This window comes from Struthio camelus, chromosome Z, assembly GCF_040807025.1.
Source record: "Struthio camelus isolate bStrCam1 chromosome Z, bStrCam1.hap1, whole genome shotgun sequence".
NCBI classification, from domain to species: domain Eukaryota; kingdom Metazoa; phylum Chordata; class Aves; order Struthioniformes; family Struthionidae; genus Struthio; species Struthio camelus.
In genome coordinates, this window is record NC_090982.1 from 50,524,544 (window position 1) to 50,549,822 (window position 25,279).

At 41.9% G+C, this 25,279-nt stretch overlaps 3 protein-coding genes and 1 long non-coding RNA gene across 45 annotated transcripts in view; 1 reads left to right on the forward strand and 3 right to left on the reverse strand.

Moving 5' to 3' along the window:
- Positions 1-1,908, reverse strand: part of PPIP5K2 (diphosphoinositol pentakisphosphate kinase 2) — a 54,454-nt gene extending 52,546 nt beyond the window's left edge. For 14 of the 22 annotated variants that reach the window (XM_068926811.1, XM_068926804.1, XM_068926817.1 and 11 more), the window contains exon 1: positions 1,481-1,611. The gene's annotated coding sequence lies outside the window, so the exon portion shown is untranslated. Of the gene's footprint in view, positions 1-1,480; positions 1,612-1,752 lie in introns of those variants that run through there. The other 8 variants (XM_068926823.1, XM_068926822.1, XM_068926825.1 and 5 more) reach the window with 5 other exon arrangements.
- GIN1 (gypsy retrotransposon integrase 1) lies at positions 1,095-15,057 on the forward strand. 12 transcript variants are annotated; one of them, XM_068926826.1, is made up of 9 exons: positions 1,637-1,766; positions 4,348-4,614; positions 5,484-5,629; positions 6,594-6,787; positions 8,255-8,560; positions 9,273-9,461; positions 9,570-9,737; positions 10,178-10,466; positions 13,160-15,057. In XM_068926826.1, exons 2-9 carry the CDS (start codon positions 4,451-4,453, stop codon positions 13,456-13,458), a joined length of 1,755 nt encoding a protein of 584 aa, XP_068782927.1. In that variant the 5' UTR covers positions 1,637-1,766; positions 4,348-4,450; the 3' UTR covers positions 13,459-15,057. The 12 variants fall into 12 exon arrangements, with proteins under 12 accessions (XP_009667026.1, XP_068782934.1, XP_068782927.1 ...); XM_068926827.1 differs by having other exon boundaries at positions 4,351-4,614; XM_068926829.1 differs by having other exon boundaries at positions 4,351-4,614; positions 9,333-9,461.
- On the reverse strand, positions 5,735-15,168 carry LOC138064410 (uncharacterized). Its single transcript, XR_011137657.1, has 3 exons — positions 15,051-15,168; positions 6,357-6,413; positions 5,735-6,102 (listed from the first exon to the last, which is right to left on the reverse strand). It is a non-coding gene; the product is annotated as an uncharacterized lncRNA (long non-coding RNA).
- Positions 15,169-22,912: 7,744 nt separating this feature from the next.
- PAM (peptidylglycine alpha-amidating monooxygenase) overlaps positions 22,913-25,279 on the reverse strand; it is a 151,935-nt gene continuing 149,568 nt past the window's right edge. For 9 of the 10 annotated variants that reach the window (XM_068927043.1, XM_068927046.1, XM_068927038.1 and 6 more), the window contains 2 exons: positions 24,293-24,349; positions 22,913-23,753 (listed from right to left, as the gene is read on the reverse strand). In XM_068927043.1, coding sequence (XP_068783144.1) covers positions 23,572-23,753; positions 24,293-24,349 — 239 coding nt within the window. In that variant the 3' untranslated portion in view covers positions 22,913-23,571. Of the gene's footprint in view, positions 23,754-23,920; positions 24,350-25,279 lie in introns of all 10 variants that reach the window. The other variant, XR_011137694.1, reaches the window with a different exon arrangement.

A 25,279-nucleotide genomic window follows, 5' to 3' on the forward strand; every position in this document is an offset into this window, starting at 1 on the left:
AAAACTAGTTGAAACTGATACGCTTAAATGCCTCCCTTCATTTAAAATAGCCCTGAGACAATCACACACGTTTCCACCAAAGCAAAGGCAAAATTCTCCAGGAATTTTGATACCCTGGACAAAAAAAGCTTGGCCTTGCTACCAGCTTATAAAAACAACACAGAAAGGATCTAGAGAAGATAGGCAAGCAGCAGCTCTAATAGACAAAGGAAAACAGCACTTAAAAAGATTCAATGGGCTGCAGAAATACCATACAAACACAAGTGTAAGGAGCAGCTTTTCAGGTTACATAGCACTTGACACAAGTGGTCTGGATGAGAGAGGAAACCACTAATTTCACTGTGGTTGTGATACTAGGCTCTAGCTCCCAGTCTTCCAGTTTTGCAAGGAGAACGGCTAACTACAAAATGAACTGCTACTAGCAGAAAATACGTCAGGAAAGCAGTATACTAATACTCAATACTTGAAGTTTACCTATACTGGGTAAAGTTCCTAGGTGCAGGAAAACACCATTACAACAAGCAGAAATATTACACAGGCCCCTCTATCTATACACCACCCATTTCATCTCCCTCCAACTTATTCTCAGGTTACAGCTGCTTTTCTTCTCCAGCTTGATCACGTGTAAATAACACTCTCCCTTACCTCAAGTAATTTTACACTGAATTTATTGTCAGCTTTCAGTACATTAACACAGAGCCCACAGTACAAAGCTTTAAGAGGAGGAACATCAAACCCACATTTGGGAACGCTGCCTGCCACCCTACGTGCGTCTTTGCACTCGGAAAGCCACGCAGCCTTCCCGAGAGCACGGCGCGCTGCGAGCTCCTGGCAGTACTACTTCAGTACTGCTTCAGTACTACTGCTCCGGGCAAGCGGCGGCTGCGTCCAGCAGAACTTGCGAAATTCCTGACTTCCAATCCAATGCGTAAACCACAACATCGCGGGGGAGAAAAACCCTAGACATTTGCATTTACTGGCCATGCCTGCCGTGTTTCAAAGGAGATTCTCGCTTGCGAGGCAGTACATGCGTTAGGTCTGCTCAGAAAACAAAGGGGACTAGAAGGGGTTTTAGCCATTCTGCCATCAAACAGTAGGGCTGAATCCAGCCGAGGACGGCCCACGGGAAGAGGGAACGGCCAGGTGAGCCGGGGCTACCTGGGACACGCTCGCTAGAGAGCGGGCAGCCGCCGTCCGCACCCGCGCCCCGCACGCCCGTTGGCTCCGCGCTTCCGTTAGGGCCGCGCCGCCGGAGGCTCCGCGTCCGCACGGTAACGGCCGCCGTCGGCAACGGCCGCCGCCGCGCCGCCCCCCCGGCCCGGGCCGGCCCCTGGCTGCCGCCGAGCGGGGGCTGCGGCAGGCGGCGCGGAGCCAACCGCAAGAGGCAGAGCGGGACCCTCCGCATCCCCGGCGGCGGGGGAAGGGAGGGAGGGGAAGGGGCGAGGGAGCCCGAGGCGGCACGGAGGAAAAACCGCCTCACCTGCGCGCGCCGCCGCCGCCGCCGCGCATGGCGCCGCCTGCGCCCTCGCCTCCCATTGAGGAGCCGCCGCCGCCTCCCTCCCTCCGCGCGCCGGCACGGCACGGCACGGCACGGCACGGCCCCGCCCCGCCTGCCGCGCCCCGCCTCCTCCCCTGCACCACTTCCGGCGGCGCCACAAAAGTCCCGGGTGCGAGGGCCGGCGCTGCGCCTCGCCAGGTGGGGAGGAAGTGACAGCAGCGGGCCGTGCCCCGCGGGACGGATTGCGCTGATACCTCTACGGGAGCAGGTGTGTGTTCAAGATCCCCGCGGCGCCCGCAGGAGGGGGCGGGCATCGACGGGGTGGGGGGAGGAGGGAAGGGGGGAAAAAGATCGCGCCGGTGTCTCCGGGCGCCTGCGCAGCTCTTGCCGCCCTGGAGCCACCCGTCAACGCTCACCCGCGGATTGTGGTTGGTGGTTCTGGGGCCGCGGTGCATGCTGGGGGCTGTAGTCCTGGCGGCGCCGGGGGCGGGGCAGGGCGCGGAAGCTTTGCGCCCTCGCGTTTGCAGGCGAGGCGGCGGGGTGAAGGGAGCGCGGGCTTTGAGGTGCGCGCGCGCCGGGCTCGCCCCGGCGGCCGTTAGGGGTGCGCGGTCTGGCCGCCTGCGGCGCGGCGGCGGCGGCGCCGTCGTGTGGAGAACAGCTTCCGTCTTGGCCCGGCCCTGTGCGTGGCGGTTTAACAGCGCCAGCAATGTGTTAAGCGCAGCGTCAGAGCGGAATATACATATACGTATATATATATATATGTATGTGTGTATATATATATGTATGTATATATATGTGGGGGTGTATTTTTATACATATAAATATATATATAATATATATATTAAAAAGCGCTCTAAAAACGGCAGATATTTTGTACAGCCACACTTTATAAAACTAGTGAGGAAGGTAAATGATGGGATGTCTCTTTTTCGGGAAGCACTTAAGACGTTAAAATAGGTATTCAAGAGTGTGGGGACTTCCTCTGGTAGGAATTGCAAAGTGAGGAAGAGGAAGGGTTCAAAAGCTGGACTGAAAAGATTTGCAGCGGTGATTATGTGATTAAAAAAGGGCATTATAAAGGAAAGTAAGTGTCAGTAGGTATGGCCATTTCTGCAAAGACACTAAAGCAAAAAGAGCCCTGCTGCTGAAGTTTGTCTCCTTATCAAAGTCTTTTGTCTGTAATACAATATATTCTTTCCCTATTTCAAAGGCATTAAGAGATCGGTCATTGACTCTAAGGCTTTGATTTTTTTGAGTGTGTGCTATGATTATGGTTACTGATAGTAGCACATGACTGACCAGAAGTAACATGGTTTATTCCAAAATAACAAAAATGGGAAATAACGTGATCTGTTGTTTTCAGAAATTATATTTTTTTAAGATGAGACAACTTAAAAGATCAAATTATTGAAAATAAATTAATAGAGACATAAGAAATATCCCGGAAGGAAACTCATCTAGTGCTTGCCTTTTAGGCATCAATCCAGCAGAGTAGTGAAGCACTTAACAGTGTGCTGCATCTGGATTTTACTAAAAAGACTAGATGTATGTGGATAATATGTTCTTTCTTCATCAGCTGGTGGATGTGCTTCCAAACTTTTGGTAATAGAAACTGCCATTGCTGGAATGAGGTTGGAATCCCCTTTTAGCTGAAGTACAAGCGCTGTGGCCCTGCCGTGATGTATCTTAATGTTGTGCAACTTCATTTTGTCAGAACTAAAAACCATGTACTTCATGCAGAACACGCACAGCCTCTGGCAACATTTTTTAACACGATGAGTTAAAAAAACGCTGCAAGAATAAAGATTGTTTTGCCCTGGCACATCTTATTTTCTTGCCATATGTGAACGTCTGCATTGAGCCAAAACAGTCCATCATCCCAATGGTTAAGACACCCAAGCTTCCACAGCCAGGAAAAGCAGTGATAGCATATGGCCAGTTGGACTTCTAGCCATGCTTGGGTAACTGCAGCGCTGGCCTTTGGCAGAAGCCCTGAGTCAGGCTTGAATGCATGTCCCTGGTATACAGAACATCTTAACTGTTCTTCCCCAGTACTCTTTTACTGACAGAAATGCTAGTTAAGCAGCTGCTTTGCAAAAATAGTTATAAGTAATTTTATCATGGTAGCCTAACCTTCTTCCCTGCTGTTCATTATCAAATGAGCAACTCGGTCGATTGCTTCATACTACCAGGTTAAAAACTTCCAAAAAGCTACTGTGCCAGTCAAGATCCCTAGAATGAGGATTATGTTCTGGCTCTGCTCCCTTGCTGTGCTTACATAGCCTCTTTCCTGGTGTAGAGGAATGCAGTGGTAAAAAGCTTATCTGTGCCAGTTCTCTGGTCCACAAGAATTTTGCTTTAAAATAAAATTGTAATATTCTGTGACAAGAGACTTGGCTGTTTGCAAAAGCCAGGTCTAACTTGTACAAAATTAGATATTCTGTGGAGCAAAGGTCTTGTCATTCGTTTGAACTGTGAAGTTCCTGGCATGCATTTGACACTGATAACGAAGCAATGGTTAGCCCTGCTATATGTGTAGAATATGATATTCTATAAATAACACTAGCAGAAAATACACATAGCACTTAATTTTCGGGGGAAAATAGATTAAATGTTCAAGCAGTTATAACCAGTATAGAGCTATTTACCCCTTCCCCACCTCCAGTTTAATAAAGGCAGGTTAAAATCTGCAAGCTGAAAAATAAACATCCTGACGCACACACTTAGTGTTCAAATAGCATCCGCGTATAATGAAATGATACAGGTTCCAGAGTGCTTGGATACTGTCATTTCCTCATAATTATATGCCCCTTAGCAGATGTGGCAAACATACTGATTATTCTTTCTAGCAGGCTGCATCTTGTCACGTTGTCTAACATGGGGACATCGCAAGGATAAGGGGAAAATTTGCTTAATGCTGTGGATGACCAGCATTCATTAAGAAATTATGAGATGTCGGTCTCCAAGCAGAAGTCAATCAGAGCGAGATCAAACTGCCGTCCCATCTATGTGTTCATCGCTGCTGGAGCAGATTTAAACAACAAAAAAGAAAAAACCCCACTGAAATATCGATGGAGCCTGCGTGAATATGTCTGCCTGTTGCTTGTCATTAATTTGTAATTATTCTGAAGCTATTATTGCTAGACTCAAGCTTTTCCTATGCCAATGATGCACTTTAATGATGGCATTTTAGTTTATTATTGTAATCAGAGAAGCAAGCCCACGTCAGGGAATTAATTGTTGCCTTAAATGCAGAATCTGACTTGGGATTTCAGAATCTAATTGCCAGATGAATTAATGAACAACATGAATTTCTGTGGCAGTCTCTGTCTGGGGAGTTACTTCTCTTCTATTTGTCTATATGTTTGTTTGGTGTTTTTCCCGTCAGAATGACTGTTTGGATGCATCTAATCTCCAAAACCCCTATATTTGAGGGCTAGCCAACTGTTTAAGACAGGAAGAGCAATTTTGTTCTCTCTGGTCCCCAAAGAATACAGTGGAAGGTGCCATTGTTTAGACGTTTTAAAATAAAAGTTGACAAATTCAGCTTTGTATACAGCTGGAGGGTTCAATTATATGGGCTGGCAAAACAGTTGTTGTTTCTCACCTGTGACTGTTACATACAGTCTTTCTGAAAGTCGGACTGCCTTGCTTCCCGACTGACCCGATCTGCACCGCAGCCTGTACGTGATGGGTCGAGCACCCTGTCCTTATCAGCTGCGCTACTGATAGCGTGGGGTTATTGAGAGCGCTGCAGTGGAAGGTGTAATATCTCTGGGATGCAAAAAGCTTAAAAGCACATGGAGCAATCAAAGGGATTAAAATATAGCTGACTTAGGCTTTGGGGAAGGAGAGCGCAATTAGATTAGCAAACGTGCTATGTTGTCAGGCTGCCTCTCTCTAAACTACAAGGAAGCCAGTAAAAACTGAAGGTGTGCTGCTGCGGCAGTTGCTTCATCTAACAAATGTTGTGCATGTTGTTCAGGTTAGCAATGGTCCGGAGTGGAAAAAACGGTGGGCTCCACCTGAGACAGATTGCATACTACAAACGAACCGGGGAGTATCATCCTACAACGTTATCGAGTGAAAGAAGTGGAATCAGAAGAGCAGCCAAAAAATTTGTTTTCAAAGGTAAAAATATTCTCTCAATCTGCATTGGAAAATGGATTTTTAAGTGAAGATTTGCTGATATTAAAAAAAAAAAAAAAAAAAAAAAGCAAAAAGGTGTCTTGCTCTGCAGCATACTCTCTGATCTTTATACACATGCTGTATAAAACAAACACCCCTGCCTATCCCTTGTTAATATATAACAATGTTTGCAGACATAGAAGCTCAATCTGCTTTGGTCCTTAACAGAAAGTATTTACTTTTCCATGTGAAAAGCCAAACCTTGTTTTAGATACTGGGGCAGCACGCAGCAATTGGTATCCATGATTCAAGGACTTCCAAAAGAGAAGTGCTGATCTGCAGCGATAGACGAGGAATGTTTGGCCCAGTCTGGGGCGCTCCGTGCACGGCTGGTCGGAAATGCAAGGATGGCTTTGCCATCTGTTGTGCTTCTGTCACCGCGGAGTCTCCCTGCCCGTCCCTGTTTTATTGTAGCCCTGTGAAGACAGTTGGCAGCGTGTCAGTCTTTGTAGTCAACTCTCCTTTTTCAGTCCCAGCAAACCTTCCAAACTTCCACAGGGAGAAAGTAGAGAGGAATTAAAGGTATGGGTCAGAAAGTGAGGTTGCTCACAGGCAGGCAATGGGTTTCATCTTCTAACATGTATTACTCCCTCTCCCCCCCACCCTCCGCAGCGTTAGCTTGTGTTTCAGTGAGACTTCCTGTAGGAGCATAGTTTGCGTTCTGACTTACTCTGGTTACAGCGTGATTGCCTCGTACCCAGGTTAATAAACTTGTAAACAAATGGTCCTAGGAGAGAAATAATTAAAATATTTGTAAACAAAGAAACTTTATTTTTGCACAAAATAAAAAATGAAGTAGACTTAAAAAAATCCATACGGAATCATGCCCACAGTTTAAGTAAACTAAACAACTCAAAAAGACTAACTGCTAGTATATAGTTTATTGGTATTTTCTTTCTTCTTTCAGAAAATAAGTTGTTCTATGTTGGAAAAGACAGAAAACAAATGCGCTTGGTAATTGTTTCAGATGAAGAGAAGAAGAAGGTGCTTGAGAAATGCCACGAAAATGCTGCAGGCACTCATCATGGCATATCGAGGACACTGACTTTAGTGGAATCTAATTACTACTGGACTTCTGTAACAAACGATGTCAAACAGTGGGTACGGGCTCATAACTACTTCTTATTTTTTTTAATGTAGTCTTTATTATAAACATTTTGCAAGTTTCACAAGATTCATCTCTCTTTTGGGTGACAAAAATACTGAACTCATGCTTTACCTAACATTCGTTTACAGAAGCTCCTGAGGGTCTTAGGGACACAAATCTCCTCAGGGAAAAAGAACAACTCTAAGTATTTGTACGTTTTGAACAGTCTGAACTTCACTGGCTTTTAGTGGGTCATATAGGGGTTTTGAGAACTGTACTCCAGATCAGTGTTTCAAGCTGACATGTACTGTCAGCAAGAGAGGTTTTGAAAATAGTTTCCTTAAGTTATGAGCAAGTAAGCACTTTTTATGTAAGTCACGGATAAATACACAGAATCATGTATTGTGGGTTTGACACTGATACAGCACGCACCTTTACCTCTCAGTAATAAGGGAACACAAGTTTATAATCAAATTTTAAACGGTCTTCTTGTCAATGCGTAGTGCTTCCTCTTTCTTCCTTTTACTGCTTGACCATGCGGCTTGCATATTGCCATACACTGTCCAATGGAGGGGAGTCATTCTGCCTATCAATGTGCAGGGCACATTTGGTCTTTGAGAGGCATTTCTCTTGCATGGCCTCTTAGGTATCTTTGTTAGGATGCAGTCTACCATCCCCAATGCATACAGCTGGCCAAAATGGTGCTTGGCAGGTGCAAAGACAAAACCTGAGTCTCTGCCTTTGAATGAGGTATGTTTGGGAAAGACTATCAAACACATCCCTGCTTGGGACGGTTCCTTTTCCTCTTTCATCCAAAGATACGTTGGCACAATCCCTGGGCAGAATCTGATCCCTGAACAAAACGTGTGTAAATGCTGTCCTTCGTGGCCAAGTTATTGTTGCTATCAGACTGTGCATCACATGAAAATTTAGATCCTCTGTGTAACGGTAATCTCATCTGAAAATGAGTCTTTGCTTTCAGTTCAGGCTTGGGCAAAGAGGACCTGTCCTGTATATCACACCTGTCTGTGTGATGCAACAGCAGCTTCTGTGTATACCACCCATGCTGATCAGCCGCAGCATACACAGTAGAACTAAAAGGGGAACGATTAGGACTTTCCTCTTCTGATCCCAGAGTGCTTTGTAAGTCCATTAGTATTTACAGAGGGTAACGGATATAAATTTACGCTGTGGACTTGAAAGAGCACCGTGCTTTCAGCTGTGAACTCCTGTGTGTGTCCTTCTCCTGGCCTTCACTGTTTTTTGGTTGGTTTTATTTTGTTTTTATCCTGGGGCAGAAAAATCTAAGGGTAAAAAATGATTGTAAGAAAAAAAAAATGCTAAAATGAATTTGTGTGGTGTAGCGAAGTCTGACCTGACTTACGGAGGAATAAAGAGGCTTCATATTATTATCCTATCGATTGTTTTAAACGCTCGCCACCACTCTGTATTGAGAGCTTCTTCCCTGGTTTCTGCACTAGGTGTATGCTTGCCAGCATTGCCAAGTGGCAAAGAATACAGCCATCGCAGCACCCACAGCACGCCCTATCAAAGCCGAGGACCCTTGGGCGGCAGTTACTATAGACCTAATAGGACCTTTTAATGCAACCAACAGAAGCCACATGTACATCATTGTGATGACAGATTTGTTCACCAAATGGACTGTTATCTTGCCAGTGCGTGATACTTCAGCAGCTGAAATTGCCAAGGCAATCATAAATGTGTTTTTCTTGTATGGACCGCCTCAAAAAATGCCTATTGATCAAGGGCAGGAGCTTGTTCATCAGGTAAGGCTTTACTTGGATGATTTCTTTCTGTCAAGAAAGGTAGTTTTGCTTCTATTACCTTTACATTTTAGACCATTCTTGGAAAAAAACTGTAGATATGGTACCTGAATCTTTTTTCCCTTTTTAAAAAAACAATTACAGTCAACATGAAAATGACAAACCAATTATTTGTAATTGTAACATTATGTAACATTTCTCAGGGATTTATTCATTGGATGAAGAGTAAATACAAAATAACTTCTCAAAGGTCATAGTCCAGGTTTTGTCACTCGATAGAACTGGCACAGGCTTTCATTCTCCAACGCTTGGCTGTACTTCATCCGTTCATATTATATTGGCCAGTATAATAGACAGACCGATGTCAAAAATACCCTAAGATGTAGTGATTCTGAAGAGCTTTACATTTCTTAATCCTCTCAAAGATGATACATATAGAAGAGACTACAGAGGTGTAAAAGAGGCTCTGATACGGAGGAACTGACAACCTGAGTGGCAGAACTCTGTTTAGAAACCATCAATTGCTGGCTCCTAAGCCATACTTTAACTCTCACTCTTAAATGTGAACTGTTACGTGGGTATATGTATATAAGACTTGTGCTCAATCACCATCTCTGCAATAGAGGAGTGCAGAGCTGTACTGAATTCATTTACTAGAACTGTGATACAGAACAGGAAAACATTCAATAATTATGTTCTTCTTTTATTTTTAAAGATAAACAAAGAACTATTTGCGGTCTTTGGAATGAAACAAATAGTATTGTCTTATCCTCAGACAGATGATGCAAATGAAAGAACATGCAAGACAATCAAAGCTTTCCTTAACAAGTATTGCACAGACCATCCAAATGATTGGGATGAACATTTATCTGCTATTGCCTATGCTTTTAATTTGACTAATGTGGTATGTGAAGGCTCTTCCTCTTTTGATGAGTGTTGGCACTGAAGTCCCCCAAAGTACCCGCGAAGCTGTTTGCCTAATTTTCTTGCCTTTTGCTCCCCACTTACATAGGAGCCAGATCAAAGCACCCCATATTTCCAAATGTTTAATCGTAACCCCTGTGTGGTTGATCCAACAAATGTGTGTGTGGAAGGAGAAGACTGCATGTTTGCCAAAATATTTGAAGCAATTAAAAAAGCCAGTCAAGCGCTGGAGGAAGAGAAAACCTCAGACTGTCAGGTAAATATTATATGTTCAAATGCTATTGGCAAGAAAACTGAAGAGACATAAGGTGGGAAGACTTGAAATGTAAAGTGAAACAAACCTTTTAGACCAGTGAGTTTTTTCTCACTGTGATGCCTGGATCCTAGTGGACATGTGCACATGTGTATGCAGAAGGAGTAAATGAGAAAACAGGAGGTTTTTTTTCCTTTTGCCAGGACATTCACGTTTGACAGAGGTCTGCATATCAAAGGAGGTTTAAAACCATTGCCTGTGGAGTACTGATTTAGAACATGAAGATAAAATCAATTTCTTGAAAACTTTTCAGTTGCATATGCTATGAATTACACGTATCCGAAGACTGTTAACGTTATGCTTCTGCAGTATTAATCAATGCTAGGACAATACGTGGTTGTTCTTAGGAAAAGAAAATGTAATTCATCTGTTTCTTCCTGCAGATAGTGAAAATCACTTCAGATGAACAGAAAGCCAGAAACAAGATCACTGTCAAAAGGAAGCCAAAACAGTTAAATCCCCTTTGCCTTAAAGTTGGGCATGAAGTCCTCAGACAGAGAAAAAACTGGTGGAAGGATGGTCGTTTCCAGTCAGAATGGGTTGGTCCTTGTATTATAGATTATATCACAGATAATGGCTGTGCAATATTAAGAGATGCCACAGGATCCAGGCTGAAAAGACCCATCAAAATGTCTCACCTTAAGCCATACGTAAGAGGGTCCAGTGAACAAGGTATGTGTGTGTATTGTGTGTGTGTGTGTATATTTAACTTTTCTGTCCTGTCTTGGTATTGGGTGAGGTTATGATAGTGAACAAGCATCACTCACCAGTGTGAATTGCAAGGACACAGGACAATACACAGGACAATACTGTAATCTCATAAGGAGAACAGCGAGTGTGACTAGCTTGAAACCCACGCAGAGCAGAGAACAGAGCTAATGAATCATATTTAAAGTGCTTTAAAAATAGCTTCCATTAAAGTTGCCTCTACCATGCTGTCTCTGAGTCACTTCAGACATTTAGAAAAAAATTAATAGCTCAGTGTCTGGAAGACCTTTGCCACAGAATAAGCTACTATTTGGTTTAGGGTTCCTGGAAAAAAAAAAAAAAAGAGACCAATTTTCTCCTGCATGGCATGTGTGGTTAAGCTTTGGTTCTTGCAAATGTATAATTAGCACTGGGATGGTCATCTCTTCCACTGTCTCTTAAAACTGGGGGATTTGCAAAGCTAAAACTAATTCTGGAACTTAATGGGAAAAGCCGATCCTGTCTGCCAGTTGTCAGCCTCCATCACGGATTACACAACTAAGACACCAATTTCATGTTATTTCTCCTGGACAACACTCTTAACTGTTAGACAATCATTTTGTGGCTTTCAGTGCTTCATAGAATTGCAGAGCCATAAGGAGAAAGTTAGGTGCATAATTTCATGCATGCAAATAGCACCCCTCATTTCCAGCTATTACAATGACTTTGAAGTGATTCGCAGCATAAACAAGTTCAGTCCAGATATCTTTGTAGGAGCAGAGTCTAATATGTTCATCGCTAACTACTGCAGAGGCTGTAAGTAAACGTAGATTTTCTTCCCCTTTCCTAACAAGTGATTAAAGATTAGTTGTCTGATACCAGCAGAAAGTTCAGTGGATTATAAGTATTTACAAAGCTTAAAATTCTAGATGGATATTTGTACCTGTTTAAATTGTGGAGGGAAGTAAACCAGGTTTTGCCAAAGCAATTATCAGCCATTATCAAATGGCCTAACAGAATTCAAGAAAGAAAGCATTATTTCAGTTGAATAAGAGAAGGAGAACTTGGCAGTGAAGGATTCCTTTTTCATCCAGAAGGGAACATGCATGTATTTGTAACAAAGAACTCTCTATTAGCAAGGGTGGATTTTTTTCTTTTTTTTTTTGGTCTATTACTTATTTACTACGTCTGTTACTTAATACTGTGGCCTAACAGCCTGTTGGCTATCCCTTTGCATAACCTTGAATGGGAAGAAAGCATGTGCAGTGCTTTTTGTGAAATGTGAAAAGGTACATCTCAGATGAGGATATTTGTCATGGCCTTGCTTACCAAATTTAAAGGTGTTGTCAGTACTTTGCTTACACATATGATTTTGGAGCAGGGCATCTCACATCTGTTTAATCACACTTTACAAGTATGTGTCTTGGTTTTTTGAACAGTGAGACAAAGCCTGAAAATGCAGTCCTCATTTTTTAGGTAAGAAAGAATGATATGAAGGTAAGAAAGGGCTACTACTAGCAAGATTTTTTTTTGTTTCATAACCTAGTCGAAAGGTGAATCCTGAGGCAATGTACTGATAGAGCTCTCGGTACAGGCATTATCTGCACTAATAACTGACTGTGGGGTTTACCCACAGTCTGGGTAAACCTGGGTTGCTTGCTACCTGTCTAACTCTACAGCTAGGCAGAGGTTCCAGGGCACCTTAAATCATCACACATACATGTCTGAAGCAGCATTTTTGTTGTCTGAATGTGGGTTAATCTGGGTTAGTACTTAATGTTTCAGGAGTGCAAATAGGCAGATTTAGGACACATCCGTTGAGAAACATAGCCAGAGAAGTGCAGAATCTGCTCCACAGTAGCTCCCAGAAAGGTGCCTCTTTGCACCTACATCTCAAAGGAATTTGTAGCCCCTGTATAGAGATGACTTCCCTGCTGAACGGCTCTTCTGATTTAGCAGAACACCTTGTTTTACCTTCGTGTGAGCAAGAAAACAGGCCTTAACATCATCTTTCAAAACAAGAAAGTGTTAACCCCACATTAAGTATTACATTTCTAAATTAACAGGTCAGGCAATTTTCATTTTATTGGAACTGACTGGGAACAAATCAAACACTTCACCACATATCAGATAGAAGAAATATCCAGTGGTACTATACAGTAACAATCAACATCATTCTCTAATTTCTAAAAATCTGTGTTCTCAACATGTACGGTTCATAATTTTGTTTCTTAATTTCTATTAAAAAAACCCCAAAAACTATGCTGCACTGAGACTTCCTAGCGAGAGTCTAGAGTAACTACTTCTTTCTATGTGAGGATGCACAGAATAGAAGAAGCCACATATCCATTCATTTCAGGTGTTAGTTAAGTAGGTGACTGTGGCAGACCTCAAGCTAGTTGATTGACATTGCAAAGAAAAACTGTTAACGTGAAGCAGTGCAAGCACTATTTCGTGGATGTACAAGATGTAACTGAACATTTGATGCTTGGTGAAACTAGGAAATCCGTATTATCAAACTGCTGTTGACTGCTGTTAAACATTCTTGCCTTATTATTGAAATTGCTTTGAAAAGTAAGTTAACAAACATCTTAATATTATTTTGTTTGTGTTTAAGTACATCAATGACTTTTACTGAACTAGAAAAATCTGCTTTAAAAGGTATTTTCCTTTTACAGACAACCATTACTTCTTACAAGGTGCAATAGTTGTTGACCACGACTATATTGGCTTTTCTGAAAGATCATATAATCCATGCCAGCAAGACCCCATTGTTGAAGGAGAGATGAATGCCTATGCAAGAGGTGTCATGTCTGCTGCGCAAATACCATCTGCCGCCAGCAAAGACCAAGAATCAACAGAACATAAACATCAGTCTGAGCTAACGAAAGATGGTAGCATTGAACCAAACAACGCACATCCAGAGCAGTGGCCTTCACCTTGCTGGACGCTTCAGACCAAGATAGAAGATACTTAAGCAAATAATTGCACGTCATCGTTTACTGGCAAATAGTTTTGAACTTCTGTGGCAGACTGAAACAGTCTTAATAGCTCCAAGTTCCTCAGACAAATTCACTTCACTACTGTATGTATTTAAGAAAGCTGCAGATGTCCAGTGGTTAACTGATATGGGCATTAAGAAGCAATGCCTCTGTTGTCAGAAATATGCTAGAACGTGCTAGAAAAAGCACGTTATCATCATGCAGTTGAATTTCAGTATGTTTGTAGAACAGCAGTGTGGCCCTACCTCACTGTTTATCATCTCAGGGCGCATCACATTATTTCATTCTGATGAAATCATTCATTCATTCATTAATCCTCAGATGACTCACTCCTAACATGCAGAGATATTGCAGGATAAATGTAATCTAAGCAACTTAACATAAATTTTACCTCCAGTCCAGAAGGATAAAGAAGTTCATGTCCTCCTTTCTTTTGCTGTAAAACTGTTTCCCATTCTTTCTGAGAAGTTGCAACTCTGACCTTAACAGCTTTTAATCTCTAGTTTAGCCCATACCCCTAAGATCTCACAGAGCAGCAAAGCTGCCAAAATCACGTACAGGCACTGTTCTGCACATGAAACAACAAGGCCTGCAGCTGCTGCATGCTCATCAAAACTCTACCAGGGAGAGCAATTTTAGTCTCTCAGGCAAGCTAAATCTTAAGAGTGCTCAGCACTTGTTTGTGCTCTCTTCCCAAGCCTCTGATTTCCCTTACTGTTACTTCTCAGAGCTACAACAGGTTTGGAGGAGAATTCCCCTTCTTCCACTGACAGTGCTCCAACAAAGGTGAAGGACTGATGTTAGTTACTCTCTGAATGCCTTGACCGAGTTGCTATTAGCCCGGGCTAAGAGGACTCCATCTCAAAGTAAGAGCAAAATTTATCTACTGTTGAAAGTCAGTTGAAGAGTAATTCTTTCATATGGAAAACTGATGAGAGCAAGAGTTTTCCATTAATCTTAGATAGGAAGACTTGGCCTTCAAGGCTGTTTAGATACTGGACTCATACAGAAATTCATACCTGGGTTATGAGATGGCCTATCACAGGCCAAGGCTAGGTAAGAAAAGCACAGAACATCCTAAGATGCCTTTGAAAAAATACTTAATATTCAGAAACTACTTTGTATCTTCCAAAAATCTAGTCCTACATACACTTTTTTTCCCCACTGAGACAGTGTTTTAGAAGAATGTACCAAACAAAGACAGTTGGATATGCTATCCTAACAGGCTCCTCCTATACCTCAACTCCACTGAGCACAAAGATGAACAAGGCTTGTGTTATTCATTGACAAACATGCTCAAGCTTAAAAGCCCATCTTTATATAAATTGCTTTTACCCCCAAGCTATAGTGTCCTCTGAGGCAAGTAATCGTTATAATGATTTTTCTAATGCAGTCAAGAAAGCAAGTGGGCTTGGTGAAATACATTTCTCTTGCTTAAAAAGAGAGAAGACTTACCAAAAAATTCCAACAAGCAACATTCTGTTAAACTATATTTGAAACAAAAAAGACACAAATAATGTGTGCTCGTAAATAGGAAATAGCTGGTAATTGTAAGCAGTGGTCTTACCTTGATTTTTCTTTTGTAACGAGTTGTGTGTTCAGATAGTGTTTTTCTCCAGCAATGCTGATTTAAAGATCTTCTGTTTGGGAGCTGTGGCTGGATCCAGGGGCTCAGGAGGTGCACGTCATGGTAATGAGCTGGCAGGTGATCTGTTACTACACTAATCCTTCTTAGCAGAGGCCCTGATTCTTTGAGCCAACCCTCCTGCTCCCTATGAACCTTTAACTCTTTCATTGGAATTGCTACCCAAAATGACATCTTCTGCTGGGATAAACTTGTTATAACTTAGTCTTGGCTGTCTAATACTACATCTTTAGCCTGGCCTGTGGCCATTTCCTGCTAAAATGTGGGTTCTTTCAGAGTCAGAGATAAAATCAGGTAGAGGAGAAGAGAGCCGTCTCCAAGATGCCCTTCTGCTCTGTTACAGCAATACATACCTACCCCATGTTTTTTTTTGCAGCAGGTCAGTTCTTTATTTGCACACAGTACAATGAAGCTGTAATGCAGAGAGTGGCAGAGGGAGGGGGAAGCTCTAAGGTAATAAAAGTAATGTGTGCTTCTTCAGTTCACCTAAATGGGGGGGGTCTTCTCTGCATATAAAAGTTTATTGAGATAAAATACAGAGGTTTTGAATTAATGATGCCAAAAAGAACCAGGAGGAAAACTGGAAGATGAAAAAACCAACAGGAAACTTGAGAAGTTACAAGCAGCACAATGTGCTCAGGGAAGCTCAGGGAAATCCCTTGTGCCATTGCCTTAGATACACGCTGAGCAACGCCTGCTTGTGACAGCCCGTGAGTCCTGACCTGCCTACTCGTGGTTTGTATTTTAACCAGCTTGGATAAATACAAAAATGCCCATCTGTCACCTCCATCACTGGCACGCAAGTTTGATTTACGACGGGACAACAGCAAAAGACCATTCTCCTAGCCTTGGAGTCCTGGAACTTAGAATGTGTGCCCCCTTGTGATGTATTGCTTAGAGAGGAGGAATAGAAGAAGGGACTGCACCACAAAGGGAAAAAGTGCAAGTTCACTTACACCTCCCAGCACAGAAATACCAACATTTACCCTTTAGGTTTGCTAGAAGGATTAATTAGCAGGTCATAGTCAGATGAAAAGTGTGCCCAAAAAGACACTTTCCTCCAGGGAAAAGCTTCTGTGCAAACACTGAGCGTTAAGTATGGAACAAAGACCGCAACTCTCTTATTTGGCTGCTTTCTGAACTTTTGTGTAGTGCTTGCCCATTCTGTGCTAAGGTGCTCTTGCTTTTCAGGTTAGACAATATATAACATGTTAAAGTTTCTCCCTCTTCCTTCCTAGAACTGAGTGTTCCCTGCTGGAGGGCACTGATGAGTCATGATTTGCTTTTCACAGCAAGCAGTTAACAAATCATCTGGAAATGTCACTCTTGAGGACCAGGACCGGATGAGTTTCCTTTATTCATTTGTTTGGGTGCAACGTCCATATCAATGACCTTTTGCAGCAGACACCGGTATTTTAATGACCTAGCATCAAAACCTGTTCCCACAGTAACCTTCTTGGCATTTTCAAAATAGATAATGGAAATTTTTTTTCTCTTGGGAATGGAGTGAAAGCTTTCAATTAATTTATTAGACTAGCGCAAAATAAAACAATACAACTTCTAGAATCTCACCAGGTGGTGAAAACTCAGCAAGGCACATCAGCAGCTGTCATCTCTTGGCCTAACCTAAGAGCACACTGCCTGCCTCTTATTTTGGCAGAAGGAGATGTCATTTTTGTTAAAAAGTCACTTAGAACAGATGCTGTTTGAAATTAGAAGGCTAAAATTGATACGGATATACAGGATGTAGCAGTGTCTTCAGAGAAGTAGGTATGATACTGTTCTACCCATATTAAGAGACCTGCTAGCCTACTGTGGAAGCCTTGGTAATCAAGTTCTGCAGACATTTGGAAAGAAGAATAGTACCAAACAAGCTTTAATTTGAAAAGGAAGCCTGTGCTAGAGAGAAGTAGCAGCAAACTAGTCTGTAACTTAATTTTAAAACATTTGATTCAGAAACTATTAATCCTGAGAGATGCATTCCCCAGTCGGTTCTCCCTTCCTCCGGTCTGACTACTTGCACAGAGGCAAATATTACATTTGCAAGCTCAAGCGCACAGAAGACCAGGCTCAGATTGCCTGAGCTGCCTATTAATCTGTCCCTGAGGGTGGGTTCACACTTCCTTCTTCCCCCAGGGCTCCTGGCTGCAGTCAGGTGCAGTTCGTGTTACCCTGGGGCTGCACGACGTGTACAGTAAAGAGGGGGTCTGCAGGAACCCTGCCGTGTTGATAGCAGAAATAGGTATGCCATGAAACAAGCCAGGAAGACTCAAGGCTGTAGGAAATTCAGCAGTCTGAGTCTGCCAGGCAATATTGCCCTGCTGTAGATTTTCACTGCAGCGCTCCACATATCGCTTGGATAAGGCCTTTCATAACTTACCAGTTGTTAATCGGGAGGGTGTTGTCTGGGCGTTTGATTCGAACCTCTGTGCTTTGCTCAGCAAAGCTGGAGTAGAGCTGCAGCTGGCGGCAAGAACTGCCTCAAAGTGACATTTAAGACTAAATAGGTTAAAAAGAATAAATCAGATTTCACAAATGCAGTACTCCAAGTTAGTTGACGCTTTTGACAATTTATGCCTGAAATCTCTTCATGCCTCACTTCCCCCTCCTGTACAAAGTGAATAGCACTCTGTCCTTTCCCAGGCATGCTGCAAAAAAATACTCATAACTCTTCACAGAGCTGTCAGGCATAGCAATGAAAACCCCATAGAAAAGCCCACAAGAAAATGAATTCTATATTTAGTGCAGAGTTTCAGCGATATGCAGTAAATAATACACGGGCTATCCCATCAAATGGATAAACCTGCTCTTGAATATTTATGCCGTCAGAGACATTATCTATCACCATCACAAATTAAAGACCTAGAAAAAGAAGAGCAGACTAAATAGCAACAGAATAGAGTTTAGCAGATGGTTACGGTATTACACTGGCCAACTTAATTCTTTAGTTTCTGAACTTCCAGATGGTTGACTCCACAAACTTCAGGGCTTTTCTAGCATGCGGATACCTAAACTGGCTTGCGCTTAAACCTCGCTCCTGCTTCCCCGCTAGTGTGGTCACACGGTGGCAGTGTCTCCCTGCAGGAGCCTGCTCCGCACACCAGGCCCTGGGTCAGCCACCGAGACCACGAAAACACCGTACCTGTAGAAACCGCTGCCCAGTGGTTTGTTTTCCCGAGTCTTTCTTTGCCAAACTACCTTCTCAGGAAAGGTACTTTAATATTTGGGGATTCTTTATATGGTTGTCAGCGTTTTTTAACGTGTTAACTAAAAAGCAGTTCTGATCTTTATTTAGCATGTTTATTCCAAGCCTGCTTGTAGCCTGACGTACAGTTTTTGCATCTGGCCATTTCAAAACATTTCTGATTTTGTCAGCAGGCTGGATTAGAACAAGCACAGAAGGAGAATCCTTTAGAAATGAGGGAGGGAGGAAGGAGGCAGAGGGAGGATGGTTGTGGCCCTTACCAGCAGGTTAAGAACAACCTATAAAGTGTACTCTTTGCTGATGGTAGATTTGCCAGGAGCTGCTAACAGCTAAATCAAGGACTAATTCACAGGGTGTCTTCACGTGGAGGAGTGAGGAGAAATATAGTATGTCCAGGTAGATAGAAATGTTCCTTGAGAAATAGCACAGGCATGTGGCCATCAATTTTGTGACGATGGCCGTTTGCTTCTTCAGATAGAGGAAATTAGTAAAAACTTTGCTGATGGTTTGGGAAACATCAAAACAGAAACTGGAACCAGATGCTAATCATGGGAGTATAAATGCATTTCCCAGAGCCCTGTTTGAAGGTTGCACAGCTGCCTCTTCACATAAGATACAATATAAAAATAATCTGATTGTGCATTAGATAGCTTGTACCATCACCGCCAATTGCTCCAGACACTGGCTACAGTGTAGCAGTGTCCCTGGCATCCTGGTACCTGCCAGTGCTCATTTAAACCTCGGTGGCTCTCAGCAAGGTCTCACATACAGGTGCCTGGAAAAAGGCCACCCCTGCAGTTCGACAAGCATGGCACAGCGTCTGACGTAGAAGACCCAACCAACTCAAGAAGAAACAGCAACAGTGTGGGATTCAGTCCTTTTCAGTGCGAATAATTGTTTCTTGGGTTGCAGTTTTAGCATATGGCATGGCTAAGGAGAACAACAATAAACATGGGAGACAGTGTTAGAATACACCATGGCTGAGGAAAACAATAAATATTGGCACAGTTCCCTAGAAGACTTTGTCCCTGCATCTCCTCTGTCTTTTTTTAAAGTTGTACAAGGAAATCAGCTAGTACTTTAGCTGCAGAATGCCCTGCTTCAGATGCAATTAATTAACAATAAACCCCAGTAGAAGGGAGCTAAAGAAAGGAGTTGAGGGAAGGTACCTTCGTGACCAGAAGTACTGAAATTCTCGTGCAACTCCCAGAGTGCTTCCCAGGCACCTCTCCCACGTACCTCTCCAAACGCTCGTGCAGCAAAGCCAGCTGGATGCTCCTTTGGGTTTTCCATCCACAACGTCTAGAAACAGCAAGGAGTTTGCAGTTTTTGCTTGGCTTAGTAGCTGTCTTTGCAGATCGAAAATCCTCTTCCCACACTGTTAGCTCCCCTCTTTTCTTCTGCCACTGAAGTTTAGCTATGCAGCTACATTTTCTCAGGAATTGGAGAAGAATTTGAACAGTGGTTATATCACAGTGTAAATTTTGCTAACAAGTTTTGATAACTCACAAAGGAGCAAAAATATTTTTGCTTTTAAGAATTAAAAATACATTTGTTCATAACCAAAGGAAAAATAGGGTGCTAGAACCCAACTCGAAGGTTTATTAGTATCTACTGTAAATAGAAAATACAACGGCCTAATTTCTGCTCTCAAATTCAATTGACAGGGACATTTCGGTATTCCTTGTATTGTACATTAAAGAAGTAATGTCACCAGCATGCTGGTGTTTTGCCTCCCAAAGCCTAGGTTCGGAAATGGTATCATCTTGCCATTTCTGCTTACTTTGCACACTCAGTACATTCCAAGAGTCCAAACCATGCAATATGTCATAACACCCTATTTCAAAATTAAGTGTCTTAACGTGCAATTAAATAATAAAGTTAGGCTTGAATTGCTCAGCGGTGACCTAACCCTCCCCCACCCCCAAACTTTATTGCTAATACATAAGTAGTATAGTTCACACACATGTATTTCAATGGCAAGGCAGAAGTCCCTAAACTCCCTTCTCTGTACTGTGACCCACACTTAATCCTAATCCTCTGTAGCACAACAGACATAACCGACCTAAAAGTTTTGATGAGACACAAATAAATCTAGATTTGGCAAGCAAGAAACTGTTGCAATTTACTGTATTGATCTATAAATCTTCATCAATGACTACAGTGCACTGCTTAGTTAGAAAACTCCATACTTAATCAAGCTGCTTCCCAAGGAATCAATTTATACCTAACGATACTTGTGGCAAGGACAGCTGCTTAACTGGGATGGTAATTTCATTTAATTGGGACACCTTCAGATGACTTGGTGTTGCTTAGGCCTGCACACACGTTAAAATTCAGTTTGTTCTCCTCGTGGCATCTTGCCCTCCCATATAGCTGCTTCAAAGGGAGCTACTGAAAATTGCCCATCATTAGTGACCGGAGGATAGCAGCCACCTTCCTGCCACTCTGGGGGACTTCCAGTATGGCAAACTGTTCAAAACAGGGAGATGCTCGATGCGCTTATCATACGGAAAGCTTTTTAGCTCCTTAATCAGCTTAATTTTAATGAAAATATTAAAATATTCAGCCCTTACACGAGGGCTTAATTTCTTCCAACTTACAGAGGCTTGAGAAAAGATTTTTAATTGGCAGTTCTTGAAAGTGTTGTGACTTTGAAATCTTAAAACGGGCAATTAAATGTTGCCTGTTAAAAAATACGGTTTCCCCTGTGAAAACTGCTGTAGCTAAAATAAATACATTTGCTCTGAATCCACTATCTCGTATCAAATAACTAGTATTCAACATTTAATACATAAATAACAGTATTAGCTTATATAACCTGCTGGGATAGAGGACCGGCTGCTAGCTTATTAAAATTAGAGCTATGAGAAAAGAAAGCATGTACTTTTCTTTTTATACAATTTTTCTATTGCATTATGAAGTAACTGGTAGATTATATTCTTAAAATGCAGCTTGGATAAGAACAGGCGATAAAGATCATCCAATGCCTTCAAGCACTGGTGCCAGGTGTCCTGCCACGCTACGCGCGCGTGAAATTCGAGCATACGACCTTCCTCCGGAGATGCTGAAGTGCACTGCTTGCTGCTGGAAAGCAGGTGGTTGCCTGTAAACCCAGCTGCCTCCCCACGGCTTCTTGCCCAGACCAACCTCCGACTCCTAGAGGGCAGGGACCATGATTAATGCTGAATTAGTCTGTCTTAGCTTGTACTTGCAATTAAACTGTGTTCAGCTCCTCCCACCAACAATAAAACATTATTTTTTTTTTAGTGGACACAAGGATCAACAAGAGGAGGAAGGAGGCAGTTGACCTGGTCCACTGGAAGCTGAGATAAGTCTATGATCTTGGAGAGCTGAGGCCCTGCACCACCACCTCTGCTCGCTTTGTTGTAAGTTAACTGCTCTCATAGAAAATTTCCTCTATAATGCTTTCTTCTTTAAAGATAGTTCTAAAAGATCCTTCCTACCTGTCCTATTCCTTTTTATCCATACACAAAGCAGTCAGGTCCATAGCTAAAAATAACACTGCCTTTCTTTCACAAAGGAGTCAGAAACAGGATGTTTTCCTTGCAACGTAGGAAAATATAAATTAGCTGGAAAGGAAGCCACTTAGCATACGAGCTAATTATAAACATCATGAAACAGAATCTGTACTCCAGCATTTTAGAAAACTATCCTGGAGATTTTGCTATTCTTGAGAAATAACAACCTATCAAGGATTTTAAGTTTTGTTCCAAAAAGAGGAGAGTTATAAAAATCTTGCCGGTTTGGGGGAGGAATCTTACCTTTTGCTCCAGGACCCTTGCCCTTCTTCCCTCAAATACCACCTTCTGAAAACCACTGCCTGCCCCTCCCACCCTCCCAAAACCCCAAACCTATTTTTCCAGCTCTCTTTTCAACACTAGCAACAGCCTCTTAAACACCCGCAATGGCAATAATGAAAGTCCTTCATAAAACCCTGTAGCAATTGCAGCTGTATACAGGTTTCAAAAGGACATTAATCACGCTCTGATCCTAGACTAGGCTGACAAATCATGCCCGATGTCACACCATGATTCACACTTTAAATGACTCATACAGCCACAATAATTAGCAGGTCTTCTGCAAATCTCTTGTGGCATGAGTGAGCATATTACTGAAATGAGGACTCTTGTTGTATCAAGGAATAAGGAAGTGTGGAGAAGCAGGAAAACCCGCCCTACAAATCAGGTAGTATAAGATGCCTACCCTGACTCCTTTGCATATGTAATTTGAGACACAGGTTTCCTCTTAGCTGTGACCATGTTTTATTAAAGTAAATACCCTGCAGTTTTAATATACAAATAAAATTTCTTTTTAAATGTTTAAGCTTGATTTTGTACATGTATGGAAATAATTAGGCTTGCTTAAAAAAAAAAAGAAAGAAAAAAACTTGTGACATAGGAAAATATTTTCCAGCTTCCATACAAAACAGCACTTTTTCCTCTGCTGGTAGAAGACATTAAAATTTTCACTGTATTAAGTGGTTTGTGTAACTTTTACAAAAGTTGTATACAAAAACCTTGAAGTATGCAAAAATTCCAAAGTACACTCTGACAGCTAATGCTCTGCGAACACTTTATTACACAAATTACATTCAGCTTTGGAAAATAGTGTTCTAACAGTGATACCATCTAAAAATAAGACATCCCGGAAACACATCAAGTCAGGAAGAAGAAAAAAATTAAATAGATACTTTTTTCTTTCCTTCAATGCAATATAATGTTAGTGATTTTAAAAAAATAGAAGAAGATTTAGCAGCTTCATTTTCTTGTGGCACTGTATTTTCTCTGTACTGCAACAGGTTAAGGACATTGAAGAGGAAAGGCACAAAAAAAATATGGCAACTGAAGAGTTATGGGGAAAAATATTTGGATAAAGCAGATTAATGGGACTTATTTACAAATACAGAAAAGGTCCCAAAATTGAGATGAGAAAATACTACTGCTTTAAATCAGTGCTGCAATTAAAAGAAGACTGTTTGCTTTATTAAGATGTTCACATAAAAACAACGGCACTGATATGAAACTTCCATACACTCCTCCACTTAAAAAAAAACAAACAGAATTAAACCTGAACAAAAAATAAAGGAACCAGTGTACAGCCCCACACAGACTAGTACAGTTTACAATTAAATACACAAAATTTTAAACGTGCTCAAGGGAAAAGGAATCTGACATTCTGGGTTGAATCATATAATGGAGAACTCAAAGGCTGGTTTCAGGATGATGAAGGTGCTGGTGGGGGTGGAGGTGCTGAATATTCTTCTTCCGAATCCGTGCCATCATCTTCATCTTTTTCTTGATCACTTCCTTCAGTGCTGAGCCGGTCAAACCCCTTTCTGCTGTAGCCTTTGTGACTTGCAAAGAAGTTACCAAGGTTAAGGCCACCACCACCTTTCCCTGCGGAAAGGAAACACTTGTCATAAGCTTTGCTTTACTGGGAAGCGGGGAAAAATGTATCTACTCATTCAACATTATAGTGGAGGTTATTCTAAGTGTCCTTCTACAAACCATTTTAAAAGGCCAGCACGTGAGCCACGAATTCACCTTTGAGGAAGGAAATTCACCTTTCAAGTAAAAGTTCCAAAGAATTTTTCAGCATCCATGATTTGATTAAAAGCCTTTACCCAGGCTGTTTGTATTCCCACCAGTTTGCCCATAATCCTGAAGTTCTTCATTTCGTCCACGAGACACACAGATAACTCATTACAATAGCTATTGGAGTCCCACCAGTAGTGACACATCCTCTTCAGTGGGCAGATGTTGATGGATGAAAGGTGGTGTTGGAGACATTTCCTCATAAAGTATCTGAGGTTTGCTGCCTCTCTTTGCTCTGAGAAAGTTTTATTCCCAGATCTCAAATCTCGTATCCAACTAGAACCAAATATAGAAACAAACTTCAGTCACTGGGTTCTTAAAAGCTCTTGAATGTTACTTACCTCTAAGTCGGCCTAAAATTCTGCCTGAACTTGAATCAAGTTTGTGTTCTGCATCGCCTGGAAAATAAGGGAGATTTCAAAAATAAGTTTAAAACCATATTCTATGTTTACATAGTTAACTGTATTTTCTGATACAAAGCACAGACATTCAACAAATTGATCAGCAGTTCTAAGAAACAAAATTGACAAATTCCAGCTTCTCTGTTGAGGCGCAATTACAATTCCTAACAAAAAAAAATTGTACCATGAATGTTCACTTTATGCTGCTCCAGCTAGTAAGACGACTCACATATAAGTTATTTCTGAGAACGTCACTTTTTTCAACCGTTCACGTATGTTACTCTGAAGATTTTACGGGGAGAGCAAGAGAACACTGGTTTTCTGGGAGACAGTGATTTATGATTTTTTTCAGGTATCCTGGGGGAAATTCTTCTACCCCTCCTAAAAAAAACAACCAACCAAAAAACAACCACCACCACCACAACAACAAAAAAGATACCCTCCCCCCTGCCCCAATCCTGGTAACTCTTCCTATCCTTCATCTGAAGGAAAATAAAACACCACGGCCAAACCATCTTTTTCTATATACTACTCAGTTTCCATGAGTCTGGGGAACAAGTTTACTTTTACTAATGTAACTGTAGTATGCTCTTTGACACAGAAAATTCGGGAACTGCATGGATCACTGCATGATCACTCAAAATGGAATGCAAAGATGCTGTTTTAGACTACAACTATGAATTACAGTACTGCAATAGTCTAGAGTGTTAGCACATTTGATGCTACACATGTTTGAACGTAAAGAAGCAGGAAGCTACCCACTGAAATCTTCAAATAAAACACACCAAGTTCAATTACACAATAACGTGACAAGGTTGAATTACCTAATTTTTTATATTACGTCCTAGCCTATGGTATTGGCAGAACTGTTATTTGTGTATTCCATATACATTTTCTTCCCTTCTTGAGAATAACTTGCTAAAGCTA

Excerpts from the sequence above, each read along its gene's own strand:
- GIN1 (XM_068926826.1), top strand. The coding sequence starts at position 4,451 with ATGTCGGTCTCCAAGCAGAAGTCAATCAGAGCGAGATCAAACTGCCGT. Across the intron at positions 8,561-9,272 it reads GGCAGGAGCTTGTTCATCAG|ATAAACAAAGAACTATTTGC; the intron begins GTAAGGCTTTAC and ends TTATTTTTAAAG. Across the intron at positions 10,467-13,159 it reads AAGAGGGTCCAGTGAACAAG|ACAACCATTACTTCTTACAA; the intron begins GTATGTGTGTGT and ends TTCCTTTTACAG.